The sequence below is a fragment of the Chiloscyllium plagiosum genome, chromosome 5, assembly GCF_004010195.1.
Source record: "Chiloscyllium plagiosum isolate BGI_BamShark_2017 chromosome 5, ASM401019v2, whole genome shotgun sequence".
In the NCBI taxonomy this organism is placed as follows: domain Eukaryota; kingdom Metazoa; phylum Chordata; class Chondrichthyes; order Orectolobiformes; family Hemiscylliidae; genus Chiloscyllium; species Chiloscyllium plagiosum.
In genome coordinates, this window is record NC_057714.1 from 48,151,912 (window position 1) to 48,172,295 (window position 20,384).

The 20,384-nt window shown below is 40.0% G+C and overlaps 1 protein-coding gene across 12 annotated transcripts in view; it reads right to left on the minus strand.

Moving 5' to 3' along the window:
- Positions 1 to 20,384, minus strand: part of invs (inversin) — a 277,037-nt gene that overhangs the window by 252,529 nt on the left and 4,124 nt on the right. For 7 of the 12 annotated variants that reach the window (XM_043690027.1, XM_043690037.1, XM_043690026.1 and 4 more), the window contains exon 2: positions 12,785 to 12,892. In XM_043690027.1, the coding sequence (XP_043545962.1) occupies positions 12,785 to 12,787 (3 nt within the window). In that variant the 5' untranslated portion in view covers positions 12,788 to 12,892. Of the gene's footprint in view, positions 1 to 12,784; positions 12,893 to 18,653; positions 18,725 to 20,384 lie in introns of those variants that run through there. The other 5 variants (XM_043690031.1, XM_043690029.1, XM_043690034.1 and 2 more) reach the window with 3 other exon arrangements.

The following is a 20,384-nucleotide window of genomic DNA, read 5'->3' on the forward strand; positions in this document are numbered from 1 at the left end:
GACAACACTACTATCATAGGGCAAGCCAGACAGAGAACAGCCAGGGAATTCCTAGTGGCATGGCACTCATCCACAAACTCCAATCAACAAACACATCGACCTGGACCCAATATACCAACCACTACAGCGGACAGCTGAAACTGACAACCGGAAGCGGCTGGGACAGGCCACTATAAACACCGGAGGAAACATCAAAGAAGCGCTTCGCAGGAGGCTCCAAGCACTGATGACGTTGCCTAGCCAGGGGACGAAACGTTTGCAACAAAAACATCCAGCTCGGCAAACAGAACCACAACAATGTTGTGAAAAGGATATAACAAGGTTGCAGACCAATATAGACAGTTTAAGCAAAGACAAAGATCTGGCAGAAGAGAGTATAATGTGGGAAAATGTAAGATTGTTCAGTTTGGCAGGAAGAATAAAAAGCAGGGTATTACTAGAATGGAGAGCAACTGGAGAATTTTGAGGTACAGAAGAATCTAGGTGGTCTAGTGCACAAGTCACAAAAGGTTCATAAACATTAACCAATGTTAAACAGGCTGGCATTGTTAGGATAATATTTATCCTTTTTTAAACAATGCTCGCAATTCTCTTGTCTTCTAGCGTCACATCCAATTCTAAACACGACTGGAAAATTATGGCCGTGCCTTTGCAATTTCCACTCTCACTTCCCTCAGTATCCTTGGATGCTTCTCATCCAGTCCAGGTGCCACATCAACCTCAAACAAATAACCTATCCAATAATTTCTCCTCATTAATTTTAAATGCTTCAAGTCTCTGAGTTACTTTCTATTTACTCAAGTCACGGACAGCAACTTCTTCTTTCTTAAAGCCAATTGTAAAGTCTTCATTTAACACCTCCGTCTGCCCAGTCTCTCTTTGGTTCATAATCGGTCTCAACCTTTTATTATTTATGTGCTTGTAGAAGACTTCAAGATAGGGTTTGACCTTATGAGAGTATCATTTCGTACTTTCTCTTCATTTCTCTTATTTTCTTTTCAACTTCCCTTCTGAATATTTTATATTCAGCCTGGTCCTACACGAGCACTGCAGTGCCAACTGCAATCTATATCTGTGACACATGGAACAGAGCAACAAAAAGTGTCATGTAATTACGATATCTTCCATCAGTGTTGCCCACATAAGAGCCTTGGCCTCACTTGAAGAGACAACCAATGATGACGTGGCTAACAGTACTGGTCGGAGGCTTACCAGACGATCATGATAGAGACTAGCAGAATACATATTTCACTCCTGAATGTACATCGCACTAGAGTGGCAGTAGAATGGACATCACCAGCTGGGAAGAGAAAAAAAACCAACCTGGCAAAGTACTTTTAAGGCCCTTCAAAATGGAACTCAACCTGAGCTGTTTGTAATGTATTGGGACCTGCGGCAAAGTCTTGTTATCCAATGTTCTGTGCAAGGCTGAATTTACTAAGCAAGTGAATCACGGTTGTATTATCCACCTGACATTCATTAGAAGCACACATAATTCTTTATCTTAACATCTACAGGTAGACTAGATTAGATTCCTACAGTGTGGAAACAGGCCCTTCGGCCCAACAAGTCCACACTGACCCTCTGAAGAGGATCCCACCCAAACCCCTTTCCCTCTCCTATATTTACCCCTGACTAATGCACCTAACACTATGGGCAATTTTGCACGACCAATTCACCTGACCTACACATCTTTGGATTGTGGGAGGCAACCAGAGTACTCAGAGGAAATCCACGCAGTCACGGGGAGAATGTGTGAACTCCACGCAGACGGTCAACCAAGGCAGGAATTGAACCCGGGTCCCTGGCTCTGTGAGGCAGCAGTGCTAGCCACTGAGCCACTGAGCTGCCCCAATCTTTAACATGATGGTTGCGTCCTTGTGCAACTCCATGTTATAGAAAAATTGCACTCTAGAAACGGCATTTAAAGCATTGGCAATGTAATCGCAATACGTATGTTTTATAAGTTCACACCTTAGAAACACTGTCCTCAGTTCAAAACATGCATTATAGCAGAACAACCTGTATCCCATTCATCATACATGAAGTTCTGGACTTAGTGTCCTACCTTTTCTGTTCATGGGAATAAATCTTTAATATACCTAACATATCTTTTAAGAGAGTTCATTAATCACCTATTGTTTTTCCTGACAATTTTAATTTATCTGGCCCAGTGTCATTCTTTCCCATTGAAAAAGTTGACTATTTTGGGATGGGCAAGAAATGCTGGGCTAACCAGTAACTGCCTCATTTAAAAATGATTTTTCCCCAGTTAATTATTTCCAGTTTGAATTTTTTTTCCCTTTTCCAGAGCGAACCTAAATCTTATGCGCAAGGATCACCATCCTCTAAATTTTCCTTTACTGACACTTGATCCACTTCACCCACTTCGGTGCCTTCTTTGTCATTGGACTGGGATCATAATGCCATATAAAATTTTCCTGAACACAGTCGAGGTACTCTTGCCAATCTTTGCTCTTTAAACTATTACTATCCAGTGTATATTCAGATAATTAAAGCTCACCCGTTATAGCTTTGCTATATTTCTGCAAAATAACTGTTCCTTGCAAGCTTGTTCTTCGACATCATTCTCAATTGTTGGTGACACAGAAATATAATGCACCTTTTTAGTTCCTTCGGTCTAACGAAATGAAATATTTCTTTGATCCCTCTGGTGTATCCTCTACCTCCAACACAGCAATATTTTTACAATGTTCAACTAACTTAACATTTTCCATATGTAACTTCTCACAGTTTATATGCTGTGTACTGAACATTCTTCAACCCATTAATCAAAAATGTTCTCTTGCATACATCAGAAATTGTCTCCCTTAGTTTTATATATTTTCAATGTACATTAAAGTAATCAAGGTTATCTAAATATACTATTTCTTTTCTTTAAATCTAATATTGAAATTTGACAAATTCTCTCATCTATCACCTTCTTACCATTTGGATTTCTACCCAAAACTCCCAATGAGGTAACAACTGCCTGTTAGCTCCTGAATTCAAGGCATTTTCTATTCTAGAATCACATGTCACATCCTTTCCAGTTCGAACATTATGTTTAATTAGTATTGCCATATCTCATTCTCTTTCCATCTTCTCCATAATGCCAAAATATTTGGTAATCTGAAACATTAAGAACCAATTTCTTATCTCTTTTGAGCCACATCTCTAATGCAATCATGTCAGACTCTCATGCAATTACTCGTATTTGCAGCTCACCAACTTCATCAGTTAGACCACAGACATTAAAATAAGTCTATTATCTGGTTTTTTGATTCATACTTTTTTTCCTCAAAACCATACCTTCAATTTTTGGAATGTTTCTGATTTTATTGCTGTTTGTATCTGTATCCTCTGATTTCAATGCTGCTCTTTCTTTTCTCCTTTGAAATTAATTTTCCAACAGTCCAAGTAAATTCCTATGCATGTTTCATATGAAATTTCACATGGAATGCCAATATTTTCCAGGGCTCAATGTATCCAAATTTTGCAAATTAATTTGGTTTAACAAATTAATTTAACTACATAAATTTCAACTTTATATGCTTTCCACTTGGCTTGAGAGAGTCAAATTACTTTGCTGGACAGTTGCTCGTCAGCACTCCATTATTCATACTATCCAAAACAGTGATACCATTTTTTTTAGATGTGGATGACTTACAATTTACTTTAATCCATTGAATGATACCAGAACTGAAAAGGTTACCAGGACTGATTGATCAGGCTGAGATCGTTTATTCACAAAAGCGAAGACTTCAGGATGATAGAAGAGTTTAATAAGGTACATGCGGATATTGTTGCTTGCAGGCATGATCAAAGCCATAAACGTAAGATAGCTACCAATAAATTCAAGTAGGAATTCAGGAAAAACATCTTTCAGGCAGCACAGTGGCTCAGTGGTTAGCACTGCTGCATCATAGCACCAGGGAACCAGGTTCGATTCCAGCCTCGGGCAACTGTCTGTATGGAGTTTGCACATTCTCCTTGTGTCTGTGTGTTTCCCCTCTGGGTGCTCCAGTTTCCTCCCACAGTCCAAAGATGTACAGGTCAGGTGTTAGCTGCATTAGTCAGAGGAGGGTTGGGTCTGGGTGGGTTACTCTTTGGAGGGTCGGTGTGCACTTGTTGGGCCTAAGGGAATCTACAGTGGTTAAAATATGGAACTTGAGCGATGAATAGCACAGATGAATTCAAGGGTCAAATAGTTAGTATGTGAGGGAAAAAATTGTTGACGAGGGCTGAGGAGACTTGCACGCAGCATCGACACTGGCATGTAGATATTTTCTCATCAACCTGTTCAGAGATATCATAACACACCTCTGGAGCTGGTGAAATTTGAACCCAGGCCTCCAAGCTTACACTAAGAATACTATCACTGTACCACAAGAGGCCTCCTAACACTGGCATTGATAGTTATTTTAGTAAACCTGTTACGGCACATCTCCTGATCGTGAACCTCTGATAAAGCTACTCCTTTAACAAGGCTGTATTGTCCTTGGATTTTTTCCAGAGAGGTCATAAAAGACACATTCTGAAAAATCTGGTGTTGAAGGGTTTCAGGGCAACAGGGCAAATTTTTTTATATCTAACAGATAATGCCGCAGACAGAAAGCTTTCGAGTTTTAAAACACTTGTACAATGAAAGGGGAGTGGCCAATTTTCCCAGCTCAGTTTTTCTCTGGTTTGGTTTGGTTTTAAACAGTAGTGTGGAAAAGGCTGCTGAACCCAAATAAGCAGGTCCAGGCTGGTATTCTCTTTCTGCTTCTATCCTGTAAGAACCGGTGTTTGATTTTTATGGGCGGCATGGTGGCACAGTGGTTAGCACTGCTGCCTCACAGCGCCAGAGACCCAGGTTCAATTCCCACCTCAGGCGACTCTCTGTGTGGAGTTTGCACATTCTCCCCGTGTCTGCGTGGGTTTCCTCCGGGTGCTCCGGTTACCTCCCACAATCCAAAAATGTGCAGGTTAGGTGAATTGACCATGCTAAATTGCCTGTAGTGTTAGGTGAAGGGGTAAATGTAGGAGAATGGGTCTGGGTGGGTTACGCTTCGGCGGGTCGGTGTGGACTTGTTGGGCCGAAGTGCCTGTTTCCACACTATAAGTAATCTAATCTAATCTAATCTAATGTAATTTTACCTGGTGTGCCAAGGGGTGTTTATGGGGATTGTTGCAAGTGTCGGGCACAGCATCATTAAGTTCGGATGATCTGTTGGGCTTTCAGAGAGGTTGTTATTCTGTATTTTGTTTTCTGTTGTTTGTGTTAGAGTCAGTAATCTTGTAAATAAATTCTGTTCTGTTTAAAACTAAGTGGTTTGACCAGCGGCATTTCTACTGGATTATCTGCTTTACACCTGCTTAAAACAACTAGCAAAGTTAGGGTCTGGGCTATCTTCTTGAAATGTTTTCAGGGGTCTGGCCTTCTGGTCCAGAGGTAATAATACTACCACTACATCACAACCCTCACTGGCATGGCCAAATGGCCTGTAAGCTACATAAACACATGACAATCATTTTGTACAACAAAATGGCGATGTTGTCATGATTGCACTTTTATGTCACAACTGGATTATACATGTACTTCAGTTACATATTAGACAAATCCATATCTACATTGCTGTTGAGACTTTTGTAATACCTTTGGTCTCAATCAAAAGTGGATCCTGTAAATAGACCTTTGTCCTCAAATTGGGCTTTGCTTGGGTTTTAGTTATCCCAATGAAGTAATTCACTTGTGGGGTATAACAGTCTTTGTCATGCCAGCAATACTTCTTCAAAAATGACAAATGTAACCAACCATACATTGCAGAGGTTTAAAGACTAAAGCTAATAACTTTTTACACCTGGAAAAAGTAAACAAAGAAGTCACAAATTATTTGTCTCTCCATGCCATTAATTGTCTGCAGCTAACTGGATTTCATCAATTTAATTGTAACCTGGCGTTTGGAAGTACATATGAACAGCCCAAAGCCATTTGCCCTTCTTTGCCATGAAAATATGTGCTCACTATTCCATATTTCCCCTCCACAGCATTGACTAGATGTGCAAGGGATTGTGCCATCTTATATTGCTTCATCTTGCCAAAACATTGTATATCTTCAGTTATGTGAAATCAAACCCATGTTACCTACTTCATCTTTTTTTGTATCAACAAAAGGTCATTTGAATACATAAATACTGCACGTGAATCATGTATGGTTTACGGTTCTTCTCACAAGAAAAAGACAGAGTTCAAATTTAGAAACAAACAGATAGGAATGAAACATAAAAACTGGATGGAAATGGAAAGGACTCTGGCCCATCATGCTATCCTTTGGGTGAGCAAGTAGGTAGAAGATATAGTTGTTTCCAGCGTGTGCAGCAGCAAAGCGGTGGGGAATGGGCATCAAGGTGATGTCAGCAGAGAAAGCAGCATCTGCGGTCAGCATTGGAATCAGAGATGTTGGGCTTCAGCTACAGCGATGTAGCAGGCCCAAATAGTACTCCTGGAGAGGACTGTGATGCAGCGGTGTTGGTGGGCTCAGAGCCCGTTGTGGAAAGCCCGACTAATATCGGGCAGAGCATAAGAGAAGATGATGAACTCCGGTTTTGCTTATATTTAAGTCTTACATCTTAATTTCAATCTTCTATCTTAATATCTTCTCGAAGTCAAAATGGCTTCAGAGCATGGTGACATATTACACTTGTATTTAACAAATAAATAGTGACAAGTGACAATGAATCATTCTATTCAATTCAATGTTGAAGTTAGTAGCAGACAAATAAAGAGGAAGCCCATTCAAGTTTTTTTAGTAATTAAAATTAGAGTGTCGGGCATCGAAAAGGTAAAATAACTGGGAAAATAATTTGATTGGCGAAGTACAAAGAGTTAACAAAGGGAGTAAGAAAAAATTTGCTATGAACAACATATTCTCCTTAACATATATCCCAAATGGAACTTATAGATATTGGTGGCTCATTGCTCTGCAAATACAAGTTTTGCTCCCAACCACTTTTCACATGAATGGAGAAATAGAAGTTAAAGTTATGGCGAGAGACACAAATGAGAGAAAAAAAGGAGGCAAGATAAAGAACCAGCTAGGCAGAGGAAAAATACACAAGAGTGTAACTATTACTTCTGACTTATCATGTAATGATATGGAATGTTGACTTAGAATATATTAAAATGCTGGCTTTGACATGTTCTTGGAAGCTTCTCTCTTACTTTTAAAACACTCATTCTTTCCCCATCACTTCTATTTGTAATTCTTCTGGTCACTTTAACAATCTTTATTTGAAGATGTATTTTTAAAATTCACTTTTTATTCACCCAGTTTTCCTACGTGACTTATGTTTAATTCACTCATAGGATGTGGGCATTACTTAGTCCAGCATTTCTTGCCCATCTCTATTTGCCCTTGAGAAAGTGCTGGTGAGCTGCCTTCTTATTACTGCTGCAGTCCAAATGCTATCGGTGGACTCACAATACCGTTAGGGACCAAATCCCAGAATTTTGACCCAGCGACAGTGAGATCAATATATTTCCATGTCAGGATGATGAGTGGCTTAGAGGAAAACTTGCAAGTGGTAGTGTTCCCATGTACCTGCTACCCTTGTCCTTCTAGATGCAAGTGGACATGGGCTGCACTCATCCAAGCAATTGATGAGTATTCTGTCAGACTTATGCCTTGTAGATGGTGAACAGGCTTTGGGGAGTCAAGAGGTGACTCACTCGCTGCTGTATTCCAAGCCTCTGACCTGCTCTCATAGCTACTGTGTTTACGTGGCAAGTCCAGTTCAGTTTCTAGTCAATGGTAACCCCAGGATGCAGATAATAGGGGATTCAGTGTTGGTAATACAAATGAATGCCAAGGAGCAGTAGATAGATTATCTCTTATTGGAGATGGTCATTGTCTGGCATTTGCTGGCACGAATGTTGCCTGAATATTGTCCATCTCATGCTACATTTGGACATGGATTGCTTCAATATTAAAGGTGCCGTGAATAGTCCTGAACACTGTAATCATCAGCAAACATCCCCACATCTGACGTTAATGATAGAGAAGGTCATTGAAGTAGTAGGTGAAGATGGTTGGGTCTAGGGCATTACACTAAGCCACTCCTGCACAGATGTGCTGGAGCAGAAATGACGACCTCCAACCATCTTGTGTATTAGGTATGACTCCAACCAGTGGAGAGTTTTCTCTCAATTCTCAATTCCTACCGAATCCAGTTTTGTTCGGGCTCATTGGTGCAACATGTAGTTAAATGTGCTTTGATATCAAGGGCTATCACTATCATTTCACCTCTGGAATTCAGTTTTTGTCAATGTTTGAATCAAAACTGTAATGAGGTCAGAAGCCAAATGATCCTGCAGGACCCAAACTGGGTATCACTAAGCAGCTTAATAGTGAGCAGGTGCTGCTTGACAGCACTGTTAATGATACCTTCCAACAATGTCCTGATGATCAAGAGTATACTGATGGGCACAAGTCTTCAGAATTATGTCAGGGACCACGGCCTTGGCAATATTCTGTGTCTTCAACTGTTTCTTGAGATCATGTACAGTGAATCAAATTGACTGAAGACTTGCACCTGTGATGCTGGACACCTCTGGAGGAGGCAGAGGTATTTCATCTACTTGCACTTCTGACTGAAGATTGTTGTAAATGCTGTGGCGATGCTGCTCCTTTGTTATTCTGTCCTTGTTTCTTTTGAGAGGCGTCATAAATGCAGAAGGTTCCGATGTGTCTGGTTTAGATGGGATTTAGGAACAATTTGAATAGCTAACAGATACTGCCTCAGGAAAAAGGCTTTAAAGTTTTAATAAAAACACTTGGCGAGATTTAAGAAGATTTGTAGCTCAGGTTGAGGTTCTAGATGTCGGGTTGCTCGCTGAGCTGGAAGGTTAGTTTACAGACATTTTATCACCATACTAGGTAACATCATCAGTGAGCCTCTGGATGAAGCACTGGTGGCATGGCCCACTTTCTATATATGTGTTTGGGTTGCCAAGGGCTGGTGATGTCATTTCCTGTTGGTTTTCTCAGGGGGTGGTAAATGGGATCCAAGTCAATGTGTTTGTTGATAGAGTTCAGGTTGGAATGCCATGCTTCTACAAATTCTCGTGTGTCTTTGTTTGGCTTGTCCTAGGATAGACGTATTGTCCCAGTCGAAGTGCTGCCCTTCCTCATTGTATGTGAGGATACAAGTGAGAGAGGGTCATGTCTTTTTGTGGCTAGTTGGTGTTCCTGTATCCTGGTGGTTAGTTTTCTGCCTGTTTGCCCAATGTAATGTTTGTTACAATCCTTGCACAGTATTTTGTAAATGACATTAGTTTTGCTCGTTGTCTGTATAGGGTCTTTCAAGTTCTTTAGCTCCTGTTTTAGTGTGTTGGTGGGTTTGTGGGCTACCATGATGCTAAGGGGTCTGAGTACTCTGGCAGTCATCTCCAAAATGTCTTTGATGTAGGGGAGAGTGGCTAGGGTTTCTGGATGTGTTTTCTCTGCTTATTTGGGTTTGTTGCTGAGAAATCGGAGGACTGTGTGGGGGAAACTATTTTTAAGGTGACAGGAGAATATTTATAAAGGATATTAGGGGCAACTTTATTTTTAGAGAGAGTAGTTGTATGTGGACTGAATTGAGAAATGGTGAATGCAGGTCCACCCAAACATTTAAAAGACAGTTGGATAAGTACCAGTCCTTGAACAGGAAAGGTTTGGAGGAATTTCCATGCTGTATGACACTACAAACAAAAGTCAAATACAAAAGTAAAACATGGCAGATACTGGAAGTCTAAGATGAAATTAGAAAATGCTTGAAAAGTTCAGCAGGTCTGACAAAAATGTTGCAGCAAAAAAAAAACAATTAAGGTTTCACGTTAGTGATCTATCATCAGTATTCTGTTGAAAAGTTGTCAACTTGAAACATTAACTGTTTCTCTCTTCACAGGGACCACCACAGCTGTTAAGTGCTCCAAACAAAACTTAAAAGAAAGGAACCTACATGTACCTCCAGATTCAGAGTTCAGGTAGTTATTCCCCATTGTGTAACCCTCCAAAATATCAAAACTCGGGCAGACCCCATGTTGCACTGTCTAGTTAATGCATCATAATGCAGTGATCAGTATTGGAGTAGATCAATATGGCAGCCAATGCATCGCTCAATGAGTTGTCTAATATCTAAAGGCTTAGAGGTGATCAATGGTTTTGAGGTAAGCAGTTGCCAGTAACAGGCTTAATCTCTTTTAAATATTAAATATTGGTGCAGTAGGGATTGTACATTCAGTCAGATTTTCCTTCAGTATTTTCAATGTTTTGACTGGAGATGGGAAGAACCACTTAAGAGATTTATCCTCTCTTAAATCTATCACAAATTATAATGACTCAAATTATTCTAAGATTACAAGTCAAAAAGATTCTACTCGTTAACCTTTAGAGTACTTTATTCCCCTAAAGATGTACACAATACAAAAATATCGAAGATCTGATAATGGTTCTACACCTTAAACATGAATCTGCAATATTCTTTATTTTCTTGATGTTAAACGGCAATTTCATTAAGTTCAATACCTATGAAAAAACTTTTCAGATGGCAGGGTTTCCCACCCTGTCACTCAAGGTTTCAGCAGGAATCATAGCAGCCTTACAGCTATTTGATACTTTGTAGTACTTCCATTTGTCACTCTGACGAAAATCCTGCCTCAGAGAGCTGCCTGCCTATGTGACTGGCTAACAGCTCTGTCGTACCAGCAGTGGTGACCAGGACTGTGAATATTAGTTGTTCCCAAATTTTAAGCCCCATAGTCCAAGTCTAGCTAAGTACAGAGGTCTCACAATGGGGTGGAGAGGTGAGAACTAGGGGTATGAATCTTGATGGTGAAACTGGAAGGGAAGGAGATTCTGTTAGGTAGCTGATGAAGAAAGGTGCCTATGAGAGAGTAACCCAATCCCCTTTGTAGGCCCAAGGCCTGAACAGGGTATCATGCCACTTTCCCCCCCCGCCCCGCCCCAAACTCCTCCCACAGTGTCAAATATTTAGGATGGGTGGGAGGGGGGTACAGGGCCTCAATTGGGGTTAAAGTGGGCAGGTGTGTCTAGGTCTCTCCCACCACCATAAAATTGCAGACAGGGTCAGGGTGTGTCACCTGGGAACTTTTATGGGCCCTGCTGCCTGCAAGCACACCTCTGGGGACTGTAAACTTATAAATAATAATTGAAAGAACTGCAGATGCCGTAACTCATCCCTGTGCCTAAGACGACTCATGCAGCATGTCTCGATGACTACCGCCCCAGTGGCCCCAACTTCGGTGGTCATGAAGTGCTTTGAAAGGCTGGTCATGGCATTAATCAACTCCAGCCTCCCCACTACTCTTGACCCACTCCAACTTGCCTATCAGACCAACAGATCCACATCAGATGCCATATCACATGCCCTTCGCTCCTCCCTAGGATATTTTGACACCAAGAACAGCTACATAAGAATCATACTCATTGATTACAGTTCAGCCTTCAACACTATTATCCCCTCGAGACTGATTACTAAACTTAGTGATCTCGGACTAAGCCCCACTCTCTGCAACTGGATCCTCAGTTTCCTGACCCACAGGTCACAATTAGTGAAGACTGCGGACAATATTTCAGCCTCACTAATATTCAATAATGGAGCCCCCCCCCCCCCAGGGGTGCATACTCAGCCCCCTACTGTACTCACTGTATATCCATGACTGCGTCGTCAAACATCAGACAAGTTCGCTGATGACACCCCCATAGTCGATCGAATCTCAGATGGCGACAAAACAGACTACAGACCGGAGGTGGGAGACCTGAAAAAATGGTGCACTGAGAACAACCTAGCTCTCAATGCCAGCAAAACCAAGGAACTCAGCAGGATGTTACTCATGCCCCCCTACACATTAACAGCACAGAGGTGGAACAAGTGGAGAGTGTCAAGCTCCTGGTAGTGGTCTTGGACTCTTCATGTGGATGCACTGGTTACAAAGGCCCAACAATGTCTTTTCTTCCTCAGGCAGATGAGGAAATTTGGAATGACAGCAAATACCCTTGCCAACTTTTATAGTTGCACCATCGAGAGCATTCTATATGGATGTATCACTACCTGGTATGGCAACTGTACCATTTAAGATCAGAGACGGTTACAGAGAGTGGTGAACTTGGCCCGGACAATCACAAAGGTCAACCTCTTATCTACAGAATCCATCTACCAGGCCCGCTGTCAAGGAAAGGCCGCTAGCATTCTCAAAGATCCATCCCACCCTGACAATGTTTTTCTACAACCTCTACCATCAGAGAGAAGGTATAGAAGGCTGAACTCACACACCAGCCGGTTTTGAAACAGTTTCTACACCACTGTTGTTAGAATACGGAATGGACTCACAAACGCTTAACACTCGCCTTTTTGTTTATGTCGCTGTTACCCATTATAAGCTTAACTATGCTACTTAACTATGTGATCTGCCTATATTACTTGCAAGACAAAGCTTTTCACTGTGCCTCGGTACATGTGACAATAAATTCAATTCAATTCAATCAGAAACAAAACAGACATTGCTAGAAAAGCTTAGCAGGTCTGGCAGCATCTGTGGAGGAAAATCAGAGTTAACATTTCTGGTCAAGTGACCCTTCCTTAGAACTGTAAACTTCGAAATGTGATGTTCAGTAAGAACAGAGTGAAAATGGCTCTCAGTTATGTTCATAGTCTTCTGTGAAGCACTTAAGCAAGAGCACATGCATTATACAGGTGATGTACTAAAAGTACAAGTAGAGGCAAATGATGGACTTACCATGATTGGTAGACTTTGCCTTTTGCTCCCTGTCCAACTGAAAACATTTGCAGCTTTGATATTTGCACGCAAGACATCATTAATTATCTCTTAAACGACTCATTTCTTCTGAAAGGAGAAAGTGGCCCATGTCAGTTCTTTGAAAGCAAACAAATCTTTACCATCTAAAGACAAAAAGCTTCAACTACAAATTAGCAAAATAAGAAATAAATGTTTTAAAGAACCAACTATAAAAACAAAAAAAAGCAAGGACTGTGCTCTTTAATAGTAGCATCCGGCATGTTAAACTGTGATTGCAAAATTGTAATTTTTCCTTCAGTGTTTTGCAGTGTATATATTGCAACCTGTGATAAACATAGTGTATAGCTACATGGCTGTATGCTAACAGTTAGACTGCAGCATCTGTAATGTTAGACCATTTGGGATTAGGACCTGTTTGAAGGTTCTACTTAAGTCTAGGTCAACTATTATAGTGTAAAGATAAAAATGATTGTGTGTCCGGTGTTCAATCCTCAACTATCTAAAGCTAAGAATCTGTTCATGGTATTTATACACAATCTGGAACTTGTAAAACTCGAACACATAGGATCATCAGATAAGATCCTATTTATAACTCAACCAATTGGTTAGCCTGCTCCTGACCCACCCCAAATATCTTTTCATCTAAGTTGAAATGGCTGTTAAAAGTGAAATGAGGAAATTAGAAAAACACATAAGTGACTAAGATCTAAAGTGCTCAGCCAGAATATGTGATGGAAGCAGCTTAACTCAATACAATCAAAATGAAATTACATGGTTATTTAAACAGGAACAACTTGTAGACGAACAGCAGAAAGGCAGAAGAACACACAAAGTGAGAAACTCATTTGGACTCCTTTTACACCGTAACAATTCTACAATTCTTCAAACACCCATCCACATCATCAGCCACTCTCATTTCAATGCACTTATGGTTGAATTTTAGTGCAAATAAGGGTGGGATGGGTTCGAGTCAGATATCAACATTTGTAACATCTGAATTCCAAACTACTTACTGGTTTTACACAGCTGGAATGGAGATAGTGGCCAATCCACTCTCTCACAGTGGGTTGGTAAATTAAATATTTTAATGATGGTGCTGGAAGCCCTGACTTAACCTGTTTTTCCAGTGAACTACCTTATTTTCCAGACCTTGAATGCCAACATTATGCTACTAACTAACACTTACACAGCCATAATCAGCTCACCAAAGCTCAATCTAAGTTCTGGTAGAACTACTCAGCTCCAAATCTTGATACAGCATCAATCCAAAAATGAACAGGAGCTGAATTCCAGAGGTGAGTGAAAGTGACTGCACTTGACATTAAGACAACATTATCTACAAATGGATCACCAAAATGTCCTCATAAAATAGAAGTTAATATCAATCATGGGAATACTCTCGAATGGATTGGAGTCATATTTAACACAAGAAAGATGGTTATGCTTATTGGCTATAAATTTCTTAGCTTCACGCCATTACTGCAGGAGTTTCTCAAGGAAGAATCCTAATCCCACCCATCTTCAGCTAACTCGTCAATGACCTTCCATTCACCAGAAGGTCAGAAATGGGCTAGCACTAAAAATCGTTTTTTCTGACCATTATGACATGGGACTGAAAATGGTGTTTCCTACAACAATGACTACACTTGAAAACTACTTCATCAGCCACAAATCACTTTGAACATGTGGAGCTTGGAAGGCATTGTATAAATGCAAATCTAATTTGTCCAATGATTCATACCAAACTATAATGTTCACAGTCAAAACATTATCTACAGAAAACAGAGTTTCCAATGTAAATCCTTTCACTGATTTAAAAAAAAAATTAACCACCTCAAGAACATCACATTTCATCCTGAAATTAGCCCATCTACCATTGAAGCTCTCACACATGCAGTCAACAATTCTATCTCACTACTCCAATGTTCCCTCTGTTTGCCTCCTACTTTTGAGCCTCAAGAAGTTCCAAACAAAATTGCTCCTAATAGCCAATTGCACACAAGGTGACTCTTGGTTCTTGAAGCCTCCAAATTAAATTAATTCCCTGTCTATTAAGTGTCAACCATGGCTTAGTGGCAGCACTCTGTGGATCAGATTGTTGTGGCTCCAACACCAACGACCACATAATCCAGTTGAAACTCATGATGAAATATTGAGAGTGTTCCATTGTCAAAGCAGGCGTCTTTTCCACTGAGACACACAGTTAAGGGCTAAATGTTCTCTCTGGCAGACCTAAAATATCTGAATGGTATAATTTCAAAAAAGAACATCGGAGTTTCTCTCTAATGTCTTAGCCAACACTTACCCTTCAATTAATTTAAAAAAACAAATTCACTCATCATCAGCACATTTCTGTGCAAGAGTTCTTGCTATGTGTAAGTGGTTGCTGTATTTTCATTATAGCAAATCAAAAAAGTATTAATCTTTCCTCCCCTTTAAATGTTTCTGTGTCCACATCTCACATAACTAGTTAGCCTATTTTCTCAATGATTTATCTTTGCTCATAACACATACCCTTAGTCAAAATCTTCATTCCTCTAATTTATTTTGCAGTGTTCCTCCCAAATATCCTTTTCCTGCAACTACTTCTCCAGACTACTTTCTCTAAACTCATCTGCCCCTCAAACTTCCTGTTCACATTGAAATCCACCCTACAAGCATTTTGTTAGTAACTCTTACTAGTAACTATAGGCCGGTGAGTCTCACTTCTGTTGTGGGCAAAGTCTTAGAGAGAATAGTAAGGGATAGGATTTATGGCTCTGCATTTATTTTCTCATGTCTTGTAGCATAGTTTTATATTAAGGGAGGCATATGATTGTTGCCAGAATAACTAAGTCAGGATAATGATAAGAATAGTTGGGAGAATTGATGAATAGGTTTGAGCTAAGTGGGAATGATATTTTGGTGGATATGAAGAACCTCTAAGGCAGAGAAGTTGAGGTGTTCAGTGTGGAGAATGAACTTGAGGAGTAAGGAAAGTGGAACTGGAATCAACAGCCATGCTGATACCACTGTGGCTGAACACAGCCACATGGCAGATATTCAATTTGAGAAACAAACCATTGTGGACTAGTCAGGCTCTTGATCAAACTTATTTATCATTGTGTTGTGATTAGCTAAGCAAACCTTTCTTAACCCCATAAAGAAAAGGATCTTTCTTCTTCTGGCAACTGAGTCATCTATATTAACTAAAGTGACAATACATGCTAAATCATGCAAAACATCTGTTGATCTCAGTCTTGAAAATTCCACTTGTTCAATATCCACAAAGTTTTGATGGAAGAGAAATCCAGATTTCTATTACTCCATGTGTTTTTTTTTTCGTATTTCATTAAAAATGGTCCTATTTGAATTTTAGGATCGTGACCCCTCCTTCATGGCCACAGAGCTCCCAGTATCTACCCAGATTGAATTCCTAAACATTTTAAACACCTTCTCTGGATCACTTTAAACATAAGGAAATACAAAGGATGTTTACGCAATCTGCTCTTATGACATAATTCTTTAAGCCCCAGGTTGTGCAGAAGTGATCTTGAGGCACAATGATAGAGTACTTCCTCTGAGCCAGAAGCTCAGATTCAAGTCTCATTCAGAGTTGATAGCCAAGGAAGATATATTTAACACAATCAAACTGGTTGAGTATCATATTTTAAGTCACGCACAAATTGCAGTATGAGTGGAAGAAATTCCTAGCCAGCCATATGAGCCTCTACCATTACTATTCATAATTCCAGGCTACAGTATGCATGTAAAAAAAAGTATGTTTCCACTGCAACTTGGACCCTTGAGGCTGGTTAGTTGGACATCCAATGTGAACCAGATTGGTGCCAACAGCATGTTGGTTCAATCTGCCCTCTGACTGAGATGGACTGGTACCTACTTCCTGTCCTTCTGTGTTGGAGGTCAAGGCACTGAGGACCAGACCCGCCTTCGAGCAAAGAACTCAAGGTGAAGACTGCCATGCTGGGGATTATATCACATTCTAAGTCCAATTTTCATGAGGCAGTGTTCAGAATGGCACACAATACAACAAATTACCTAATTAATCTAACTCCAAAACAATGTAACAACGTTCTCTCCAATTCCATATAATTTAAAGTTTTGTTCAAATCAACTAGTCAGACCTGACCTACCCTTTACAAAACTACGTCAATGATCGGATTGTGCACCTCAAAGGACTGAGTGATATGGTCTGTCATGATACATTCCACAAACTGCTCCCCACAAGTGACAATAAACTGACAATTTTGATTTTCTCATTTCCCCTTCTCTATTTACTTTGAGGAAGTGATAGTCACAGCTTTCCACTTCAAGAACACTATTTCTGAATCCAGAGGGCTTGGAAAATTTGACAAACAAAGCTATAATTTCCTCACATTTTTTCTTAACGCTGTATCTCGTGTGGAAGTTGTCAGATTCAAGAGATATGCTTATCCCAAATTCTTTTACTTTCTCTAAAAGCATTTTTTTCCCAAAATCTTGTCTTAAGTCTTGAAAATTCTTCCCTTGGCTTATTTTTTTAAAATATTTTCATGGCTTACATTTTAGATTTCAAAGATCTGCTGGCATTTTGTCCTCCTCTTCAATCATAAGGAGCCATAGATAACAAAGGACAATCGGCATATCTCAACAAACAAAGGCCCAATAACCTCCACAGGTGTTTGAGATGTATCCTTAACATCACATGAAATGAACAAGACATCTGAGGCACAAATGCCAAATATATAGTACTAATCAAGCAGAGATGGGAGCACTAGCTTCAACATATGCACAAGGTGGAACACAACCACATTCCCAAAGTTGTGTTATGCAGAGAGACATCCTGTACTAAGTGACCTATGGGGTGCCCAAGGCAGTGATTCAAGGATGTGTCAAAAGAGATATGAAGGACCTCAACATCAATCACAAAAGTAGAAAACTCCAGTTAACAACTGATACAGAATCACAAAACTGATGCAACACAGTAACATAGAACACAGAACAATACGGCACAAAATCAGACCTCTTTGTCCATCATTTCAATGCTGATCATGATGGCATTCTGCTATATGTGGTCCATGTCCCTCTATTTAATACCTGTTCTTGAGTCTGTCTAATACCTCTTAAACTTTGCTAATGTATATACTTCTACCACATCCCCTGGCAGCATGTTTAAGGGACCTACCACCATCTGTGTAAAAAATATTCCTTACACATCTCTTTTAAACTTTCCCCGACACACTTTAAACTTATGCTCCAATTAAGCCCATTGTGTCAGTGTTGTTTCTCCAAATGAGCATCACATTTCGTGCCATTCTCCTGTCTTTTCCCAGAATATCTAAATCCCTTCTGAACGTCTTCATTGGATTTACTTCCACTGCACTCACTGGCAATGCATTCCAGACCCTTGCTGCTTGAAATTGTTCTTCCCATATTATTTGTGTTTCTTTCACTAAATACTTTAAAAACCGTGCTCTCTTGTTCTTAATCCTTGCACGATGGGAAAATTTTCTCCGTATTTATTCTGTCTAGACCACTCATGACTTTGACTATTTCCATCACATCACTTTCAGCCAACCTTTTGTCAAGGAGGACAGACTCAGCTTCTCTGATTTATCTTAATTAGAACCATTCACGTAAACCTCTTCTGCAATCTCTTTTATTCCTTTACATTCTTTAGAAAGCGCAGTGCCCAGAACAGGATATAATACCCGCTCTGATGCCAAACTAGGGACTTACAAAAGTTAAATATAGCCTTATTCTTGCAAACAATGTCACTATTAATATAAAGCAGATGCTAACCCTACAAATAAAGTGTCAATAGTGATCATCCCGGAGTACCAGTAAGGGACAGCTTCACATGTAGTACCTGTAAAAGACTTTGCCTTTCCACAAACAAAAACAGAAATAGCTGGAAAAGCTCAGCAGGTCTGGCAGCATCTGTGAAGAGAAATCAAAGTTAATGTTTCGGGTCCAATGACCCTTACTCAGAGCTTCCAAAATCAGCCAGTTCACCTAGTTTAAAGGTATTAGGACCCACTCAATAGAGCATGCTGATTCTCAAGCCCTGTTACTCATGGGGTCATCACAAAAGGTTAATGATTTATTCGAAGTATATAAAGTCCCCAATTCACCCGTCTAGTGGAATCAGGTTAACTGAAAACATTGAGCAGACACGTGCACTTAACAAGAACATATATTCATTACAAATAGATTCTAGCCACATGTCATCAAAATTATGAATTATAAACATATAACTCTACTAGTTGAAACTCTTAACTCCATTTTAAAATATCAATACAGACAAATATAAACACAAAGAAACAGGATGGTTGGAAAAATAAAATGAGGGGAAAATAAAGTTCAATAGCACTAGTTCACAGCGTTGATGAGATTTTCCTTTTGCTTCCACTTTTGATCTTCACTTTGAGTATTTATGATTTTATTTAAAACATCTTGTCCACATCCACTTTTCTCTTCATTTGTGGAAATCTCTCCTTTCAGCTGAGTTCTGAATCTCACCTCATTTACTTAAAAGCTGAGAGAAGACTGATGTCTTTGAGGAATATGGACTGGTTTTGTCATTAGAACATTTACATGTTTCAATACTTCTTCCTGTTACTTATAAGTTTGCCCATTAACAATTCAGCCTTAAAAATATGCCCCGAGTCTTGAAATCCCTCTCTCTCGAGAAAAGACACCTGCCATTCACCTAACCTATACCTTTCATTATTTTATAAACCTCTTTAAGGTCACCTCTCAACCTCCTGCGCTCCAGTGAAAAAATTCCCAGCCTATCCAGCCTCTCATAGAGTCAGAGATGTACAGCATGGAAACAGACCCTTCGGTCCAACTTGTCCATGCTGACCACATATCCTAAATTAATCTAGTCCCATTTGCCAGCACTTGGCCCATATCCCTCTAAACCCTTCCTATTCATATACACATCCAGATGCCTTTTAAATGTTGTACCAGCCACCACCAACTCTGACAGCTCATTCCATACATGGAGGAGAAAGTGAGGTCTGCAGATGCTGGAGATCAAAGTTGAAACTTTATTGCTGGAACAGCACAGCAGGTCAGGCAGCATCCAGGGAACAGGAGATTCGACGTTTCGGGCACAGGCCCTCATTCCATACATGCACCACCCTCTGCATGGAAAAATTTGCCCTATGTCCCTTTTAAATTTTTCCTCTCTCTCCTTAAACCTTCATTCTCTAGCTCTGGACCTCCCCAACCCTCATGATTTTATAAACCTCTAAGTTTTCTTAGCTTCCAATGCTCCAAGGAAAATAGTCTCATCCTATACAACCTCTCCAGACAGCTCAAACCTCCAATTCTTGTAAATCTTTTTTGAACCCTTCCAAGTTTCACAACATCCTTTCTATAGGAGGTAGACCAGAATTGTACACAATATTTCAGAAGTGGCCTAACCAGTATCCTCTACAGCCACAACATGACCTCCTAACCGCTATACTCAATGTGCTGACCAATAAAGGAAAGTATATCAAAGGATTTCTTCACTATTCTATCTACCCGTGACTCTACTTTCAAGGAACAATGAACCTGAACTCCAAGGTCTCTTTGTTCGGCAATAATC